The 18,912-nt window shown below is 49.7% G+C and overlaps 1 protein-coding gene across 10 annotated transcripts in view; it reads right to left on the bottom strand.

Moving 5' to 3' along the window:
* Nucleotides 1-9,426: 9,426 nt before the first annotated feature.
* AKAP13 (A-kinase anchoring protein 13) overlaps nt 9,427-18,912 on the bottom strand; it is a 176,368-nt gene continuing 166,882 nt past the window's right edge. For 9 of the 10 annotated variants that reach the window (XM_054169118.1, XM_054169123.1, XM_054169121.1 and 6 more), the window contains 6 exons: nt 16,779-16,849; nt 16,210-16,254; nt 15,038-15,088; nt 14,062-14,511; nt 12,281-12,593; nt 9,427-11,351 (listed from right to left, as the gene is read on the bottom strand). In XM_054169118.1, coding sequence (XP_054025093.1) covers nt 11,302-11,351; nt 12,281-12,593; nt 14,062-14,511; nt 15,038-15,088; nt 16,210-16,254; nt 16,779-16,849 — 980 coding nt within the window. In that variant the 3' untranslated portion in view covers nt 9,427-11,301. The remainder of the gene's footprint in view (nt 11,352-12,280; nt 12,594-14,061; nt 14,512-15,037; nt 15,089-16,209; nt 16,255-16,778; nt 16,850-18,912) is intronic. The other variant, XM_054169120.1, reaches the window with a different exon arrangement.

The following is an 18,912-nucleotide window of genomic DNA, read 5'->3' as shown; positions in this document are numbered from 1 at the left end:
CACTATGGTTTTTAAATATGCACTTTCCCAGCCTGACCTCAGCTGCCCTTGAAATAATACTATTGTGCAGTGAAGCCCTACGGGGAATTATCATCTGATCTCACTCTCCCTTTGTCATTAGAGTCAATTAAAAGCAGAGTAGCTGGTGATTTAATACCTCCGGTGTCTGAGGAAGCCCCACATCCATCCAGAGGCTGGCTCTGGCATTTTAGACACATAATTGGAGTGGAGGAGTGGTGGTGTGGTTTTTTTTTAACAGCCACCCAACACGATTTCAACTTCATCCACCTCTATCTAGAGCCTCATGTCCTGGGCTCGTCATCCTCTGCACATTCATTATTGCCCCAGCACGGCACACCCTCCCGTGCAGCATGGTCCATGGCAAATTATAGTCCCGTTCCCCAGGCACCTTCTCCTTGGGCTAAATCCAACAGATTTTAGTCTCTGAAAAGAGACCAGTCCAGGCTCAACAAACTGCCACCCTAGGCAAACTGCTGCTCACAAATGAAGTTAAGCTTCCAAGAGCAAGAGAAACTCTTGCCCCCAGCTCCCAACAACCAGCTGGAACTTTAACCTGGGCCCCCTCGCTCATGCTCCAATGCAGAGCAGGAGCCTTTTGGGTACAGGCAGCACTGCGAAGAGGCCCCAGGATGGGAGCCTGCAGCAGGGACTTCTGGTGGGAGTGAATAGCAGAGGCTGAGCTCATTCATTCCTCCTTCCTTACAATCTCCCTTTTCTTTCCATTTCACCACCTCCTTATTTAACGTCAGGGGCTGTTGTGCAAAGCCATCAAGGCTGTTTGCAGCAGCATGACCTACTTTACCGCGCCGTCCTGACTTCCTCACTGGAAGGGCCAGCCCGGAGCCCACCCAGGCCATTCAGCGTTTCTCAGCTGAATAACAAATCCAATTAGGTGGAAGAAAGCCTGGCTTTCACGCTGTCAGCGCCTGGACATCTCACTTCCCTCTCCCCAGCACAGGCTGCAGCACTGATGGCTGTGTCTCACAGCCGCTGGGGACAAGGACCCCTCTGTACTTGTGTGTGAAGATGGGGGAAGGGCTCAAAAGGACCGATCCTGGCTATTCAACCTGTGTTTTCCTTCCTCCCGACGTCCCCCTGGGGCCATGCAGCTCAGGAATCAAATAATGTGTGGGGTTTGAGCGCTGGCTCTCTTGGGAAGCCCTCCCTTCCTAGCTGCGGCTGGAGGAATGGTCCAGGACCATGCCAGGATGGCAGCACTTGTGCTTGTTAAAGAGCTGCTGGCACTGTGATTTACTAACCCACAGAAACCCCTATCGCTCAGTCCCAGCATCACACCTAAACCCCAGCCCTGAAGCCTCCTCCAGAGAAAACATCACACCTCTGCCCTCTGCTCCTCTCCTTACTCTCTTTTTCCATCCCAACAGGGATCCTTCTTCCCACAGCCACCAGCAGGCAGCCAGGACGCTGGCTCTGCTCCATCATGGGGAATACATTAAAAGGATGAGTAGCAATAAAACAGGGAGGAAAAAACCAAAAGCTTAAGGGCCACCAGGAAAAGCCCTTTTGGTTTCAGACCTCCTCGGTTGGATGGGACGGACAGACATCCCCAGCCCTGGGCCCGCGGCACATTGCCATCTGGCTCTGCAGCAGGTGCAGGAGATGGTGGAACATGCATGGCCCCATTTCTGGGGCGCTGTCTGGAGGTGTCAGACACCCACACCCCAGCCGGAGCCGCTTGCCCTCTGTCGGCTGCTTCCCTGCACCCAGCCGAGCGCCAGCCGCGTCCCGGCCCCCTGCGCTGCCCACGCCGCCACCCCGCCGGGCATGCGGCTGCTCCGGGGCTTCCCGCAGGGCTCTGCTAATGACTCACCGCTCCTGCTCGGCTCTAATTAGGCTCCTGTCTAATTAGGCTCGCTGGAAAGATGTGGCCGGTGAGAAGCAGCTTTTCGGTGGATAGCAAGGGGAAAGAAAGCGTCTGGAGACGCCGAGTGCCCGAGGGAGTGACGCCAGGCTGCGGGGAGAGGTCAGAGGCATCAGGAATTGCCAGCTCAACTACATCTGTGCGAGGAACAAGCAGCGTGGAGAGGGGAGAGAGTAAAGGGACTTCAAAACAGTCCTTTCCGTGGACCCTCCCGGGGCTCACCCCTGCCGCGTTAAGGAGCAGGAAACGACCCTGAGCTCCATCCCCCTGGGGACGCCTGGATGGGTCGCCGGGGTGTCCTCCATCCAGGAGCCAAGGGGCTGTTTATTGCCTGTCCAACAAGTTACCGACTTGCCAAAGCAGTCCCAGGATGCAGGGAGAGAGGGACGGGGCTGTGCAGGAACGGGGTTGTGAAGGCAGCAGGGCAGGGGGAGCCAGTCCTGAATCTGCAGCATCCTGAACCTGCAGCATCCTCCCCTCGGCCGCCCTGGCACAGAGGACAGAAGAGAAGCTCTGCAGCAAAGCCTTGTTTGGGGTATTCCAAGAGGTGTGAAATTAGCTTCCGGGGGGATATGAGGGTTACCTGCCGTGCCTGCCCACCCCTGTGAGGGCTGGGAGTGCTCTCTGGTACAGGCTCTCCTATCAGTTGCTAGTATCAAATATTATTTTCCCCATAATTTAAAGATGTTCCAACTCCAAACAAATCACATTTGCAGTGTTGATCGTCCCTCTAATTAACAAAATCCAGGTGCCTTCTACAGCAAAGGGAAACCTTTACTGTTCCCTTTATATCTGCTCACAAGGCATCTCACTCACTCACTGAACTAATTAGGGCTTTGCCTCTCCTTCTCTGGAGGAAACCTCCATAAATGAGCAGCCTGTCTGCAAGTCCCAGCCCAGCTCACACCTGTGTCCTCCCAGCTTCCAATTTCTCACCCTGGAGCCAGTGCTAGGACTCAGCCCTGCAACAGCAGGAAAGGGGAAGGGCAAATCATAGAATCAATAAGGTTGGCAAAGACCTCAGAGCTCATCAAGTCCAACCTATTACCTAATACCTCCTGACAACTAAACCGTGGCTTCAGGTCCCATGTCCAATCCCTTTTTGAACACCTCCAGGACAGTGACTCCACCACCTCCCTGGGCAGATGCTAAAAGAGCATTTCCAAAGATCCTCTCCTGTGCCTGCAATGCTCCTTTTAGAGTCCCACGCTTGTGTAAGGATCCTGTATGACCTCTTTGAGGTGGAGGCACCAGTGAAAATCCAGAGGCATCCAGATGATGCACTACCATGTGGCCCCCAAGAGAGCTCTTGCACTAACCTTGATTTCTGAGGACAAGTCCGGGCTGAGCAAGAAAGATGGGATGCTCAGAAACACATCACTGCTCCTTGGGAGACCATCTGAAAGAACTGACCCACGTGGCCTGGGGAAGAACATCTATTTCATCATCTTAGCCATGCCAAAATGGCTCAGAGCAGACTGCAAATGGAAAGCAGGTTTAGGGTATTCAAATCACCACACGGAGATAGCTTGGAGTGAGGTTGGGGCCTTTAGTTTCCTCCTCTACAAAGGCAATTTGCATTGCATGCCCAGGCTCCCTCTCAGCCTGTGGTTTGGTTTGCACTGTGCAGGACCAGAGAAGTTCACACTGCCTGGTTTGCTCCCCACCCTGACCTTTCCCTGGCAGGAGCTTGACTCAGCAAGTCTGATTGTCTGCACGTAATTTGTCATCAGTAAATGTGCTCTTCCTTCTCCCATGACCAGTGCCCATTGTATCGTGGCAGCCTGGTGAACCAGCACTGCCAGCAGCAGCATCTCGCTCCTCCAGCAGCAGCAGCAGCTGCTGCTGTTTCACCACGGCACTGTGAATGCCTGGGGTAAGGCAGCAGTGCTTTTGTTGGGCATGCAGGCTGCAGAGCCAAGAGGGGCCAGAAGGAAATGCACTCACACCATACAGAGGAGCCGGACCGCTCAGCAAAGGCTCTCCTTCACTTTGGTAAATAGGTGAGGTGGGACGACTGGGAACACAAATAAAAGGAGGACTACTGAGCAGCCGTGGAGATAAAGGAGCCCTTTCATCTCCTGTCTCACACCCAGGCTGCTGCCTGTCTCGGAGCAAGTGCTGCGTGACGGGGAGGAGGTCTGGGTTCAGCGACACAACCCAGGGGTTTGGAACAGAACGTGCGGCGCAGGCACGAGGAGGGGGAAAACACAGGCAGCGCTGGCCAGCGAGGCACAGGAGGCTGAGCTGGCATTTCCTAGTGCCTGCTAAGAAAAAGCCCAAGCACTGTGCTGTGTTGAAGGCCTGAAGGCTTTGATCAATACATCTGTTTCTCCTCAAGCCTCTGATCTCACCTCTGAAGACAAGTGAGATAACAGATGGAAATGAAGCAATTCCTCTGCCTCAAAATCAATACGCAGATGAAGGCTGCAGGTGTCCCTTCCCCTTCCTCCTGGGCAGAGGATGCTCAAGACCCATGTAGGACCAGAGGGACAGAGGCAGCTGAGATCACTTCCACAGGTAACAGGAAATGATAGTGGAGAAGCTCCAGCCGTTGCTGTGCTCATTGTGCCGGGGAGTGCACCCTGCTTCGGCTCTGTACTTTTGGCACCCTCTTCTGCCTGGACTGATGCCTGCAGCAGTGGGAACACCACGTACCTTCACCTCCCCAGGCGGCAGGAGCAATCCAGATGCTGTCTGTAGCTTTTCTGCTGGCCTCTTCTTGCAGGAGACTTGGAAATCTGTAAAGCATGCCGCATCACAGGGGCAAACATCTCTCCTTCTCTCCCCATCCTCATCCCTGCGCTGAGATGGGGCCTCTTCTCCTTAATGACAAATGACAGGACCAGAGGAAATGGTTCCAAGCTGCACCAGGGGAGGTTCAGCCTGGATATTAGGAACTATTTCTTCACTGCCCAGGGCAGTGCTGGAGTCACCGTCCCTGGGGGTGTTCAAGCAGCCTGTGGACCTGGTGCTTAGGGACATGGTTTAGTGTTGACCCTGCAGTGCTGGGTTGAGGGTTGAACTGGGTGATCTTGGTGGTCTCTTTCAACCAGATATATTCTGTGCTCTCTAGTTCTGTCAGCCAAATGAGATTAAAAACTCCATTGTCTAGGATTCTGCTGATGACAGAGAGCTACTTCAGCAGGTTACAGAACTCTAGGACAGCCTGCCACTCATCTCAGCTTACAGAGCTGAAGTGGCTGAGATAAGGGCTGTGACACTTCCTCCTCTTGTAAAAAGATGAAAAGCCTTGTGTGAATGTGTGTGTGGGAAAACCCCAAGGAGCTGAATATCATCATGGCCATATGTGCCCTTCAAGCAAAAGGCACAGCTTCTCAGGGAAGGAAAGCAGGAGTCCATGGGGTGCAGGCTGGGATCTAGATGATAAACGCAACGCAAACAATTTGATTACAGGTTAGGGCTGCGTCCGTTCACTCGGCCTCGGTGCAACGAAGCCAACAGCAGAAAGACTGAAGGTCTGAAAAAAATAAACTGAACAGAAAACTCAGACTTAAAATCAAATTTATTTAGAGGGGAAAAAAAAAAAACCAAAACAACAAAAGACTTTACAAGAGGTTGATGCTGGTAACTAAAGATAAATAAAAGCCTGTTACAAAACCTAATGGTTTCTGGCAAGTTACAGAAAAAAAAAACACAATGAAGAATTTTACAGTCAATAACCTGCTCACTTTGTACATAATTACAAATTAACATACAGCAATTAATTAGGTTTTACCCTCCTTTTGTTTTTTCCTTTAAAAAGTCTTTTTTCTTTTTTTAAACCTTTTTTTTCCACCCCCCCCTCCTCTCCCTCCTTCCCTCCCCCCCCCCCCCCCAAACCTTTTGTTGTTGTTGTTGTTTTTCCCTTTCCTTACTGGGTTGAACATGAAAATGCAAAGCATTTGGATTCATTTCCTTTTCTTTCCCCCCACCCCCCACCCCTCCCTCCCCCTCCCCTTTGTTAAGAAACAAACCAAAAGCTAGAGGTATATCAGGCTATTGTAATACACCTCCTCAACTCTCTGGGAATTACTCAAGTGCATTCCATATTAGTACAAAAAAACAAACACCAAGGCTAAACTTTAACCACAGGCGAACTGAACTGGACATGGGATTCATTCTGGGCTTGGGTTGGGGTTTTTTTTTTTGTGGTTTTGGGTTGGTTTTTTTTTTTTCCTGTTGAGTGTTTAATATCAATAAAGAAAATAGTAACATACTTCAGAGCATGGAAAGGATGGATACCTATAAGACAGCTTAAATACATACTAAGCTTATAGCTGTATGCCAAGCAGTGAATGTTATCCTGTTTCCCCCTCCCCCCCCTAACCCCCCCAAAAGCAGTGGAAGCTGAATATATCTGGGCAAAGCATCAGTGCCAGTGAAATGCATGTGGAAAGGAAGGGCACCAAGCCCTGGAGAGGCAGGTGGGAAGGGAGCTTTCTGCTTCCCATCACTGAAGAGCAGGAGGTGTAAGAGATGAAGCCAGTTCAGCTCGCCTGTCCTTAAAACTTAGCTGCATCATTGGATCAAGAATCGTCAGTTGCTGCCCCTTCTGACAAACCAAGCGAGAGTCTGAGCAGCAGGGGAGGGCTGGGGGTTTTTTAACTGAAAAGGATGCCTGAAATCATTTCAAATTCCCAAACCTGGCCAGCAGGCAGAGTAATTTCCAGAGTTCTGGTTAACAAGGAATGTTTGGTGGGATTTTAGCAGATACCCTCTTGTGCCTCCTGCCCAGGCCTCTCTTGCACTCTGCCGCAGATATCCTAGACAGCTTCCTTGGGATTTGGCACCTGATGAACCTCTTCTTACTTGGTGGCATTTGGAAGGACTGGATTTGAGTGTTTCAGCAGCAGCTCCATGATACCCTAGTGCCTCGAGGAAGGTGCTCAGATCAGGCTCTATGGGTGCTCTTGCCTTCACAAGGCAGTGCAAATCTGCACAAGCCAATGGCATTACTGTGCTTCCCAGCAGTGGTCAGATTTCACGGTGAGGAGTCCACCCTAAGTGGTGGTTGAAAGCTCCTGCCCCAGGGATGGCACCTGGGAGGTCTCTCAAGGGCCTGGACAGTCAAGAGCTTAGTGCACAGAAAGGGCCTTGCTTCACTTGTTTGGTTCCATCCCCCCACACCTCCTTTGCTCTGGGCTTCTCCAAGGAAAGGGTGGGGAGGGCAAACCATTGGCAGGACTGCTTACCTACCAGCAGCACTACCCACTGTGAGGAAAAGTGATGGTGGTGCCAGCATGGGCTCTCCCAGGGGATGTACCTCAGCCATCAGAAGCCAGTTCCTCTGGTCCTGCCACTCACTCTGTCTGCACTGAAACTGCAGTCAGACTCACACCCACTTTAGTCTAAAACAGCAACACAAAAAGCTTGGCCCTTCCTCCCCTCCTGGGGTAAAGCCAAGCCCAACCAGAAGCATGCCTACTTGCCTCTTGGATTTTGCTGGGATGCAGAGGGGGGTACAATGGCAAAGCTGATTGTCTCCAGGTAACCAAAATAAAAAGGGACAAGACCAGTTCCATTTAAAGTGCTTTATGGCATCAAACTGACATCAAGTTACATGTTGAGATGATCACTTAGTTTAAAAGAAGCTCAGGCCAACCCCAAACACCTCCCTCGAGTCTCGCACCATTTGCTACAGCTACTCTCTCCAGCTAGGGTATTCTGGCACCCCTGGCTGATCCTGACCACTTCTGCATTCATCTGAACCTCCACTCCCACCTCCTCAGTCATTAAACCCCCTCTGCTGGGCAGTGATAAAGACCAGACAAAGACAAGCCCAAGAAAAAAAATCTGATTTCTCCCCTCCATGAACCTCAAGCACAAAAACCTTCAAGAGTCCTTGCAGGGTCCTCTTCTCCTTCCAACAACAGGGGCTTCCCACAGGCAGCTCTGAACCTGCTCTGTGTCCCAAGAGCCCAATGCAAAACAGGGTGGTTTGGGGGCTCCAAATGGGATCAAAGACCCAGCTCTGGGAACCAGATCCAGCATCAGGCTGGGCTGCAGACATAACATGCTTTCAGTAACTGCCGGATGGATGCCAGGCATGGAACTGGAGCAAATGCAATTTCAAGGCCAGGAAGAAGGAAGGCTTTGGGAGAGACAACCCAAGGCAACCTGCAGGGATCAGAGTGGGAATCTGACTCTGGGAACCTATGCCAAGCCTTTCCAAAGAAAACCTGAGAGTGGTGAAATAAAAGACTGAAGACATAAAACCAAGCCCTTGCCTTCCTAAAGGTGAAAGAAGGAGGAAGCAGTGTGGGAGTGAAGACAGCATTCCAAAAAAGTGAATCATGCAGACAGATCCTCCAGGGACAAAGGTCTGTCCACCAGAATTTAAGACACAGCTTTGATATGCAGTATTTCTGGTCAGTGTATTTCTGACTCATGCCTGTGGTTTCTTTTGACAAGGAACCTTGGGGAGCTCAGGAGATCACTCAGCAAATGCTGTTTGCACTTAGGGCACTCGATGCTCTTTTTGATTTGCACAGGTCAGAAGAGATAGTCAAGCCAGGCACAGATTCAGCCCTGCTGCCCTGTGTCTCCCTTTTGATGCCCTGCTCAGAGCCAGGGGACATCCCCATGTTGTAAATTCAAGATGTGTTGGGGCTGGGGCAAAAAAAAATATCAGCAGGATGAAAAGAAAGCCTGGCAAAGCTTGCAGAGACTGAGGAGACCTTTCAGAGATGCTGGGGACCGCTCTGTTGACACAACAGCAAATGAGCCATGTGCTGCTCTGCTTTCCAAACATTGCAGCTTGGCACGTTCATTTTCACAGATGTACAAACAGCAGGGCAGGAGTTATTTAGTGAAACTGTTGTTTTTCTAATGAAAAAGATAACAGCACACCACCAGCACTTGCTTGCTCCAGTTCCTTTCAGGTCTGGGAGAAGAGCTGCCTGGATCTCCCCAGAGAAGCGACCAGAGCCTCACATCACTGCAAGGTGCTCCACGTTTTGCTTCCACCCCCGCCTCCCCCCTTTGCCTGCAAGGTTTATGTGACAAACCTCAACAGAGTATTTAAATAAGGAAAGTAACTGGTAGGAGGAGCCCTGTCTGAAGTCACTGCTGCTTTTTCTAGTTTTGGGGTTTTTTTGGCCCCAAAGATGCTCTGCCTTCAAGAAAACTCTCTGTTGAAATTGTGTAACTCAAGGCCATGGCACTGCCCAAACCTGGTTTTGTAGGCACCAGGGAGGTAAGAACATTTGGTTTACCAATCTCTTGGTAACAAAACAAAACAAAAAGAGGGAAAGAAAAAAAAAAACCAAACCCCAAACCCAACAACAACAGAAGCCCTCAAAACCCTAAACAAAACCAAAATGAAAAGTAGAAAACCCCACCCCAAAGGAATAAAAAAATAAACCAGGTGAATGTGTTTTACAAAAAGAGAACTCTTTCAAATAAACAGAAAGAGAAATATTTGTTGCAAGCCCTGCTTGCAGTGACAAACCAGCACCAAAGAATATTTTAAAAGGCAAAATAAAACTAAATCCCAACCCTTTCTCCTTTCTGCCTGTCTTTGTTTTTTTTTGTTCCTTTTCTTTTTTTCCTTCCCTCTTTTGCTTTCATCTTTTGACTCTTAATAGTTCTGAGAGCTTCAAAAGCAAGCAGGCAGCTTAGGATTCCTGCACTGACCAAGAACAGCCCAGTCTAAGCACCCACCTCACCACTGCTGTTGCTGATGCTCAGCAGCACTGAAGTCTGAGGACTGCTGTGGGTTAGTGGCTTGTGAGAAGGCAGAGAGCAACCTGAAATCGAGTGCAGGAGGAGAAATGCTGTGGGGTTTCTGTTAAAGGAGACCTGGTAGGAAAGGAAATGCACTTGACAGCTTCAAACTCTGAGCAAACCCTTGAGCTGTGTTGAAGCTGATAGTATCTGTACAAATCAGCTGGGGAAATCCCCCCTGAGAGGGTTTGGAAGAACAATAATTCTGGAAAGAACTTTGGCTTGCTGCATTTCTCTTCCCCCACTGAGCACATCCCTGCCTTCAACAGCTGTACAAACACCTCACAGGCAACACAGTGAAAGTCACCCTCAGACCTTCCCCTTCTGCTGATATTGTCACCCTAGAGCCCACAGGGATGGCAAGGGACCTGCCATGCTGGAGCTGGGGACCTGTGCCATGGTGTCCTTGCCCAGGAGATGCATTTTCTCCCCGGCACTGGTTAATAAGTGCACAGTGCTGTACAGGCACAGGGATGAGGAGCTGCCTCTTTGGAGTTCATTCTGCTCATAGCACTCAGGCTCCTGAAGTGGTCTGAAATTGCTGCTGTCTCATTCTGTCTTAGAAATGAGCAAGGGAAGCTGACATGAGCCAGAGAAACAGAAGCCCAACGGTATCACAAGAAGGAGGGGAAGAAAAATGCAAACAGCAGAACAAAGGTCCCTAAAAGCAGATTTTCAGCCATCTCTCCAGTAAGCCATCAACTTGTAATAAAAGGGTGTCAAATGCAACTGGAGAACCATATTCTGTCCAAACAAATGATCTTTACTTAGGGGATGGGAAGGAATGAGCTAGAGCTCAAAGAGATTGCCTAAAAAAAGTGTTGCTTAGAGTTGCTCCCACTTGAACACTGTTCTGGCTCCCTGGGGTTGCCTCAGAAGCCTACTGAATGTCTCTTTTCAGCATCCTTTTAAATACACCCAAGGATGTTCTGCTAGAGCCTGGAAACAGTTTGACATTTACATCCTCTGCCCCATGGAAATATTTTGGAATTATTTGGATTTTCTTTTTTTCTCTTCTCTTCTCTTCTGAGGTTTTGTTTGGAACGCAGTTACTGCTTCCTGGTGTAAGGTACCTTGCTGCAACCAGAACCCATCCACCTCCAGCACAGAAAGGGTTACAACAGGAGCAGTAAGGGCAAGATATTTAATATCTACACGCTCCCTGAAAGCCATCAGGAATCATGGATCCCCACAGGCCGAGCTAGGCTTGGCTGTACAGACTGTGAGCATATCCCAGTGGATACACAGATGTATAAATACAGCATCTCCATATGGGCCAGTGTGTACGCACCATTTGTGGAGTCCTAATCCTTCCCTAAAGGCTTGGGTTTGGTTACATTCCCCAGAAAAGGGGAATTTGAAGGCACAGACCCCTTAAGGCTATGTTCTCTCACCCTCCAGCAGTAAGAAGAGACAGAAAACATCTATCCCAACCCATTTAACCCAAGGTTTGCACAGAAAGCCGGTACTGTGCAGTCAGCCTCTGTGGTGAGAATCCAGGCAAAACCCCAGGAGAGAGGCCCCTTCCCACCACTCAGCAGACCTCCTAACATGTCTTATTTAAACCCTCCCAATGCTTGTCAGATGCAGGCACCAGCTGCGTGCTGTGGAGCGGGCAGGGAGATGTCCACTGTACCAATGCCGAGAGCGACCGCCGCAACCGTCCGTGCTCAGCAGAAGATCTCCTCACCCTCTGGAGCTGCTTCTGATGAGTGAGAATCTGCAGCACACACACAAGAAACAAACAACAGGTGGGAATCACTATGAGGATATAGGACTAGAACAGGCAGAGTAAAATTCTGCCCAAACCCCTGGGCACCTCAGAAGATGCCCAGGTGCCTGATGAGCGATCATCAGATGACATCTTGGGATTGCTGAGCTTTTTCCTGTACAGAAGCTGGAAAACAGAAGTGAGTTAACATGGAGAAGTTGGTCATCTGAGGGGGTGAGATCAAACTCAGTGTGGGTTATCACAGAATGCTTTGGGTTGGAAGGGACCTCCAAAGGTCATCTAGTTGAACCCCTTGCAGTCAGCAGGGATATATTCTATTAGATCAGTTTGCCCAGAGCTCTGTCAAGCCTGACCTTGAATATGAGGTGCACAACTGAGTCCTATCAGAGTCTTGAGTTTTATCAGAGAAAAAAACTTGCATTTGCTTTTTTCTGAGATCAAGACTCATGACAGACCAGCTTGAGGGGAACGGAAAGGTCACCAGAGTGGTTTTGGGTGTTGCTTCCCAGCTACAATGGAGTTAACACAGATAGCAATGACAGAGGGGCTACAGCAGCTGGGAGCATGCCAGCAGCAGCTCCTGAAAGCACACACACTGAAGCAAGACATTTTCCTCCTTGAAGCAGAGCAAGCTGAAAAATAAAGGGAGAATCCAACTAGTGGAGGCTGCTCAGGACAGGATAGGGGAGGAAGGGAGCAAAGCATGTCTGCCAACCCCAGGGGCTGCAGAAGAGACACAAAAGCCCCCAGATCACTTCATGCTGGCAACTCTTCTCATCACAGCTGATCTGTGGCATCCCTGTGTTACCATCCACCTTTAAGGCCAGATTTTCTGGCTTGCAGAAGTTTGCTGGCTGGAAAGAAAGCAGCAGCTCACCAACCCTGACAACACACCTACGACCTCCCCTGGCACTCACCAGACTGTTGGGAGCGATGTCCCCTGCCCTTTTTCTTCTTTTCCTTCTTCTCCTTTGGTTTGGATAAACTGAAGAGGCGAGTAGGCATCTGGGGCTGTTCCTCAGCTGCCTTGTTAGTCTGGTTTGTTGTGCTAAGCAAATGGAAAGTGCTTTTCTCTTTGTGTGTCCTTGAAAGACTGTTCCTTTTGGGGGAGACAGAGAGTTCTGCATCAAAGTGCCCTTGTTTAGGAAGGGAAGGGCTCTTCTGCTTGGAGGAGTCATCCATGCTGGACTGAGAAGAGACTCTTGCGAGTTTCTCGTGTAGATTTGAGACCTATAAAGGAAAACAATGGTGTTTCATTGGGACACAAAGGAGGCCAGCAGAGAACCTGGACAGGAGAGGTGTGTCCCAGAGCACTGACCGAGGTTGTTCTTGTGAACATCCAGCCTATCCACCACCTAGAAAGAGGTCCCCAACCGGGCAAAGCCATGAGGGAAGAAGCTCTCTTTAAGATGAAGAAAGGAAGCACACAGAGAGTAAAGCTCCAGTCTTTTTTGCTCCTACATGCACTCTGCTGTGTATCAACAAGCCAGGGGCAAATATTCTCTAAGATCTCAGTACTGAGACTCACCCTGCATGGTTTGTGCACACAGATGGTGGCAGAAGGCCAAGGAGAAGCGTGCCTCTCCAGGAGGGGAACGCCAGCACCCAGCACTGGAGCGGCATGTGTCAAAGGAAGCCTTCCCAAGCAAAAGATGAAAGCAAAAACATTTTCCCTCATGTTTTTTTTCCCCCTTTCTTTCTTTCTTTCTTTCTCCTAACGGCTGTCTCAGGAGGTAATTGAGCCCGCACATGCAAAGGGAAGATCAAAAACAGCAGCTCAACAAAGCCTCACCAAACCCTCTATTAATAGCTCTGCAATGTCAGTAAGGTACCTGCCTCCAAAAGCTGCTTCCTTCTCTTCCTGCCCCAGGCCTCTCAGCTATTTTACCTCTCAGCCTCCTCCATAGTGTCCATGCCCCTTGCGTGTCTGTGTGTGCTCGACGCTGGAACAGCTTCACTGTGTGCCAGGAAAACTTCTGGCCTGATCAGGAACTGGGGTAGGAGGGAGCAAGCCCTCCTCTGATGTGCTTTGCACAGCTCACTTTTGAGCTCTGCAATTAGCCCATTCAGGCACACAAAGTAATTTCCGTTCTGCAATCCAACATTTATCAACTAATTTGGCTACAGCTCTAGCAAAGTACTCTCAGATTAATCAGTTACAAACAAGCAAACGATCACCAACAGGCTTAAGGACCAAATTCAGCCCATAATGCTTACTCTCCCCAGCCAGACTGTTGCACAGCTATAGAAGAATGAACCCCAGCCTGCTGAAAACTGCCCAGAGCAGGATCTGCAGAGAATCATAGAATGGTCTGGGTTGGAAGGGACCTCCCAAAGTCATCCAGTCCGACCCCTCCTGCAGTGAGCAGGGACATCCATGTGGGCTTTTCTTTCTGGTTGTGGGCAGCCAGACAGCAGAGGCATCTTGCAGCAGAGCTGGGGACCTTTGCTCTCTGAGCTATGACCAGACTGCAGGTGCCCTGTCTCCTCAGGACAGGGACAACACCCATCTCTTTGCTAGATGTCAAGAATGCTTTTGGAGCTGGATGCAAGCGTCCCAGCAGCCTTCCCTGCAGCTGCCAGCCTTGCAAGTGGCTTTGTGGCAGCTGGAGGGTGCGGGTAACCTGCAACACTCAGGCTGTTTGTGAGAAGGACATCTCACCTGCCTGGCTGCTCCCCAGAGCTCAGCATCATTTACCTGGTTGTGGTCAGGCTCCTGCCGCATCTGAGCTAACCGCTCCACGTCCTGCTTGAACTGCACCTTCTCCCTCTCCAGCTGCTTCTGCGCGGCGCGAAGCCTCTCCAGGTCGAGCTGGTAGGCTGCCTTCTTCACCTGCAGCTCCTCTCGTTCCCGCTCCAGATCCTGCCACCCTCTCTGCACCTGCTCCTCTCGCTGGGCCAGCTGGGCCTCCTGCTCCGCTAGCTCCTTCTCCCGGACTTCCCACTCCTTCTCCCTCCTCCTCCTCTCCTCCTGGTGCTGTGTCTGCTGCTTCTTCAGGTTGGCCAGCTCCTGCCGCTGCTTCTCCAGGTTGCGCTGCTTCTCCTGCTCCAGCAGCGAGGTCGGCCGGAAGAAGCTTCGGCTCAGAGCCCTCTCGCTCAGAGCCAGCTTCTGGTCCTCAATGTAGGTGTCCTGCTGCAGCACGACGCCCTGAGAGAGAGGGGGCACAAATCACTGCAGAGCCTTCCCAAAGGATAGAAATTCCACTCCTGAAAGACCTGAGGGTGCAGTACCAAGCCCCTTCTTCTCACACCAAATTCACACCTTGGCACTGCTGCCTTATCAGTTACAAACACCAACAGGCTTAAGGACCAAATTCAGCCCGTGATGCTTACTCTCCTCAGCCAGACTGTTGCACAGCTATAGAAGAATGAACCCCGGCTTGCTGAAAACTCTGAGAACTCTGCCTTATCCTCTGGGCTACCAGAGGGTGCTGGCAGATCATCTCTCCCAGCAGCTTCCCAAACTCAGGTGAGCACTGGTTCACTTGGGCAGCAGTTCATTGCTGTGGCCTGCTGGCACGGTACCTGCAAGCACTGCAGTCATGGGGCATTCAGCCGTGCAGTGATGTGACAGGCAAAGGGGAAGGAGGGGAGATGGGGGGTGAGGTGTGAGTAGCTGTTTCTGGCTGGTGGGAAGTGCAGTGTGCAAAAGCAGGATGGATGGCCAAGCCTACCTGCAAAGCACTGAGCAGCTTATGGAGGCTGGTAATGGTCTGGAGGACCTGCTGTGAGAAAACAAAAGCATTGCTATTAGATCTCATCGGGCGCCAGGGCAGGTGTAAAGCACCCTCCTTTTCTACTGTGACCCATCAGTGGGTCTGACAAGCTGCACAGCCATCCCTCTAAACCTTCACTTTTCTCACTCTTCACCTCCAGTGATTGCATCACTCCCCAGATTCCTTGAACATCTCTCAGGAATTGCCTAGCATCACCTCCCTCTCTCCTAGGCATCAGTTTGGTAGGGGAGGAAACACCTGCACAAGCACCAAAAGGCACAGACCTCGTGGGAACTTCTGGGTTGTCTCTGCAAACCATTTCCCACAGCACCAGTTTGCTCAAGAAGCAGCAGAGTAATTGGGATGAAACCCACAAGTTCACTTAAAAATTGCAGGGAGAGAACTTCAAGGGGCAAAAAAAAGAGAAGAAATTTGAAAGCACAAGTAGATTGTTTGTACTCTTCCATCCCCAGCTGACCCACACCAATCCCACTGCAACACAGCAGGCACGCCAGTACAGCAGGTATGTTCATGGGGGCTCTCTGAAAACACAGGTAAATGTGAACACATTGTGCACCAGCACAGAGCAAGCTACTTTGGAGCAATGCCCTATCCCTGAGCATATTTTTAGCCCAGCAAAAAATTTCTGAGCCTCTGTTTTGAGAAGAAAAAACCACCACAGTATTTGCAGTAGTGAAGGGATCACCAGTATTAAGAGAACTGCTTCTTATTCTGCCATTAATGCTAATTGGGAGTTATGAATGTGTATCAAAGGGAGAATAGAAACCTAATTGCCCCAATTCACTGCACCTGCAACATGAAATGAACCTCCCTCTGTCTGCAGATGCACAACAAATACAGCCCCGAGCATCCTGGTGGTAATTAACCCTTGCTGCCTCTAATCAGCACACGTCACCCTGCTGGCAAGCAGATGACAATCAGCGAGCTCCCTGTCTGAACAGCCAAGGTTAAGCAAATAAACGACACAGTGAGCTCAGCTTAATGTATTTAAAAAGTCTCCATGTGCTTCAGCAAATGAAATGTACTTTCTCCCACATTATCACCTACTGAGACAAATCCACTTGCAACTCAAATGAAGGCAACAGCTGAGCAACGGAATCAATTCTTACCTCGTTATTCCTTTTCAACATGAACATCAGATTAGCATTTCCACCCTATGAAAAGATCAAAGATTTAATAGGAGGACAAATGAGGAATCACAGCAAACGTCTTCTGAAGCTGAACTAATGACAGACTCATTAAAGCCCACCTCCATCTTCCATTCTGGGAGAATTCATGCATGTTTTTCAGGCAAGTTGAAAATCATCTACAATCAAATGTTAATTAGGGATCATTTTGGTGGTTAGATGATGGATCGATCCACAGCAAGAATAGGGGCAAGGTTATAGCTGACCTGATCATTTTAATAATGATGCATAATTAAACATATGCTTTGGCTGATCTGCAGACAGATGGCAGATAACCTGGGCCACAAAGGAATACAACTGATTTGCAATGCTTTTCAAGTCAGCATTTTAGCTTCGGCAAAGTGGTTCTGGCTGCCTACTTCAAGTCTTATTTTATGCTGAACTTATGAGGATTCATCTGACTTGCCCAGAAATTCAGGCAATTTCAAGACTTAGAATTGTCACTCTCCTGAGATCTGAAGTGGGCTGCAGACAGAGAAGCCAAGCACTACCTTCTTTAAAATGCTGTCCGACTCCGTTCTTCGAAGGTCCTGAGCATCATCACCTTCATCTTTTGCTCCACCTAAAGGAAGAAGCCAGCATTGGCACTGGTTAGTCACCATTTGAGGCTGTAGATGAACTTGCTAATGATGTCTTGATCAGTTTAATACAGCAACTCAGATGTTTCACAGGAGGGCAGACAGAACTCTTGACACTAGCTAACGTATCCAGAACATGTCAACAGCACCAGAAAAAGTGGATGTGAATTCAGATTAGGATTGACTTTGGTTTCAGACATGCCCATGTATTCAGCCCACACCTATTAAGCTGTGCTCTGTCTAGACCCTGCACTGCTGTCTGCTGCCTGGGAATACTTGTGGAGAAGACATGAGGCAGAATAAGAGCAGATGGAGAACAGTATCACATCATGGTATATTATTGCAGGTATAGCTTCTATGCATCTCTTACACAAGTGACAAATGTCTCAGGACATGGTTTGGTGGTCATGGTAGTGTTGGGTTGATGGTTAGACTTGATGACCTTTACAGGTCTTTTCCAACCTCAATGATTCTAAGTGCAATTTACAGCTGGGTCAGACCCTGCTGTGCAGTGCCCTGTGTAGTTTTATGCTGGCAATCTAGCCTGTGTAACTTCATGCTGACAATCTATCCTTAACCTTGGTTATCAGAAACCTCTGTCTTCAAAGGAACACTGGACTTCTCTTCCTCACTTCCCCTGGGACAGCTCATGCCGGTGCTCCCGGGCAGGACTGAACGTCCCTGGGGGGCCAAAAGCGCTGCAACCCAACCTTTGTGGGCAGCAAAGGAGTCATGTGGCTCTTTGGTCCTTTTAACTCTTGCCAAGACTCTTGCACTCCCCCTGCCAGCTGAGGTGCAGCCCATGGAGAACACCCACACCTGCAGTGGTATCCTCCCTTTTCATACAGCTTTACATGCACCTGTACCTGCAGCAATGTGAAGGACACCACACCTAGTCCAAAGGCCCTCTCCTCCCACCACCCCCCAGGCAGGCTTTGCTATTAAAGGCTGACCCTCAAATCCTCCTAACAGACCTTCTCTCCTGCGCCACGTCCTGGGACCTTCCACCTCTTTGCAGGAGGAAACACCTCCCTTCTGCTTTGCTGGAGGGGAGAACGAAGGGGAGTCAGGTTATAAGCCTTGCCCAAGGTTGCACAGGTTGTGAACAGAACAACTGGAGATGAAAGCCAAAAGTTTCCTGCCTCCCAGCCTGCAGCTGAACAAACAGGCCCTGTACTCGCTCCCCAAATTCTCCCAAGACCCTACAACTACTGAATTGCAACCCAAGGCAAAAGAGGGTATTGCTGCAGCAAACCTCCAGCTGGACAATGAACAGCCTGAGGTGGTCCCATTCATCACTGCAGTAGAGAGAGGCACAACCCTAAACAAACCCCTCCTGTGTGAATATATTTGTCATCATGATGACAAAGCCTGTGGAGGGCTCTGCAGCTTTCCAATACAGCTGGGAAAACCTCTACATACTTCTCGTGTCTGACTCTCTGGAGCTGAAGCTGCTCCTTTAATGCAGAAGGTCAGACAAGGTCCAACAAACCCAATGCTGAGACAGACACTAGCACAGCAAAACTGGCTGTGTAGGGAGCATGAGTGAGACCACAGAGAAAGGAATTTGAGGACAGAGAAGTTTCTGATGACTAGGGCAAAGAAAGAGAGCACTGGGAAGCAGCCAACTATGCAGCAGAAATAAATATTCACACATTTCTCTGGGAGAGTCTTAATTGCAGGATTAGCACATGCAGCTGTGCAGGGAACACTCTGCAGAGAGAGCAGAGCCAGGGGAGAAGGTGCTTGATTCCGAAAGGTCCTCATCCATTCAAAAATGCAACAGCACCAGGCTCCTGCTGGAAGACAACTGAAGGATGAAGAACAGAGCTGCAGCTACGACAACAATAACACGAAGTAATCCATTTCGAAGCCAAATGCTTTCACGTGCCGTGTAAGAAAAGGGGTAAGGACGATTGAGAGCATAGAGAGGAGTGAGGAGCTCAGGTGTTTAATCCTCATCTAACCATGGGTTCTCAGCTACCATCATTCCACTTCTACCCAGGCTTTTGTTCTGATCTGTTATTTAATCTATCAACTGTTACTG

Source organism: Dryobates pubescens, chromosome 17 (genome assembly GCF_014839835.1).
Source record: "Dryobates pubescens isolate bDryPub1 chromosome 17, bDryPub1.pri, whole genome shotgun sequence".
Classification (NCBI taxonomy): domain Eukaryota; kingdom Metazoa; phylum Chordata; class Aves; order Piciformes; family Picidae; genus Dryobates; species Dryobates pubescens.
This window is presented reverse-complemented; position numbering and strand designations above follow the sequence as displayed.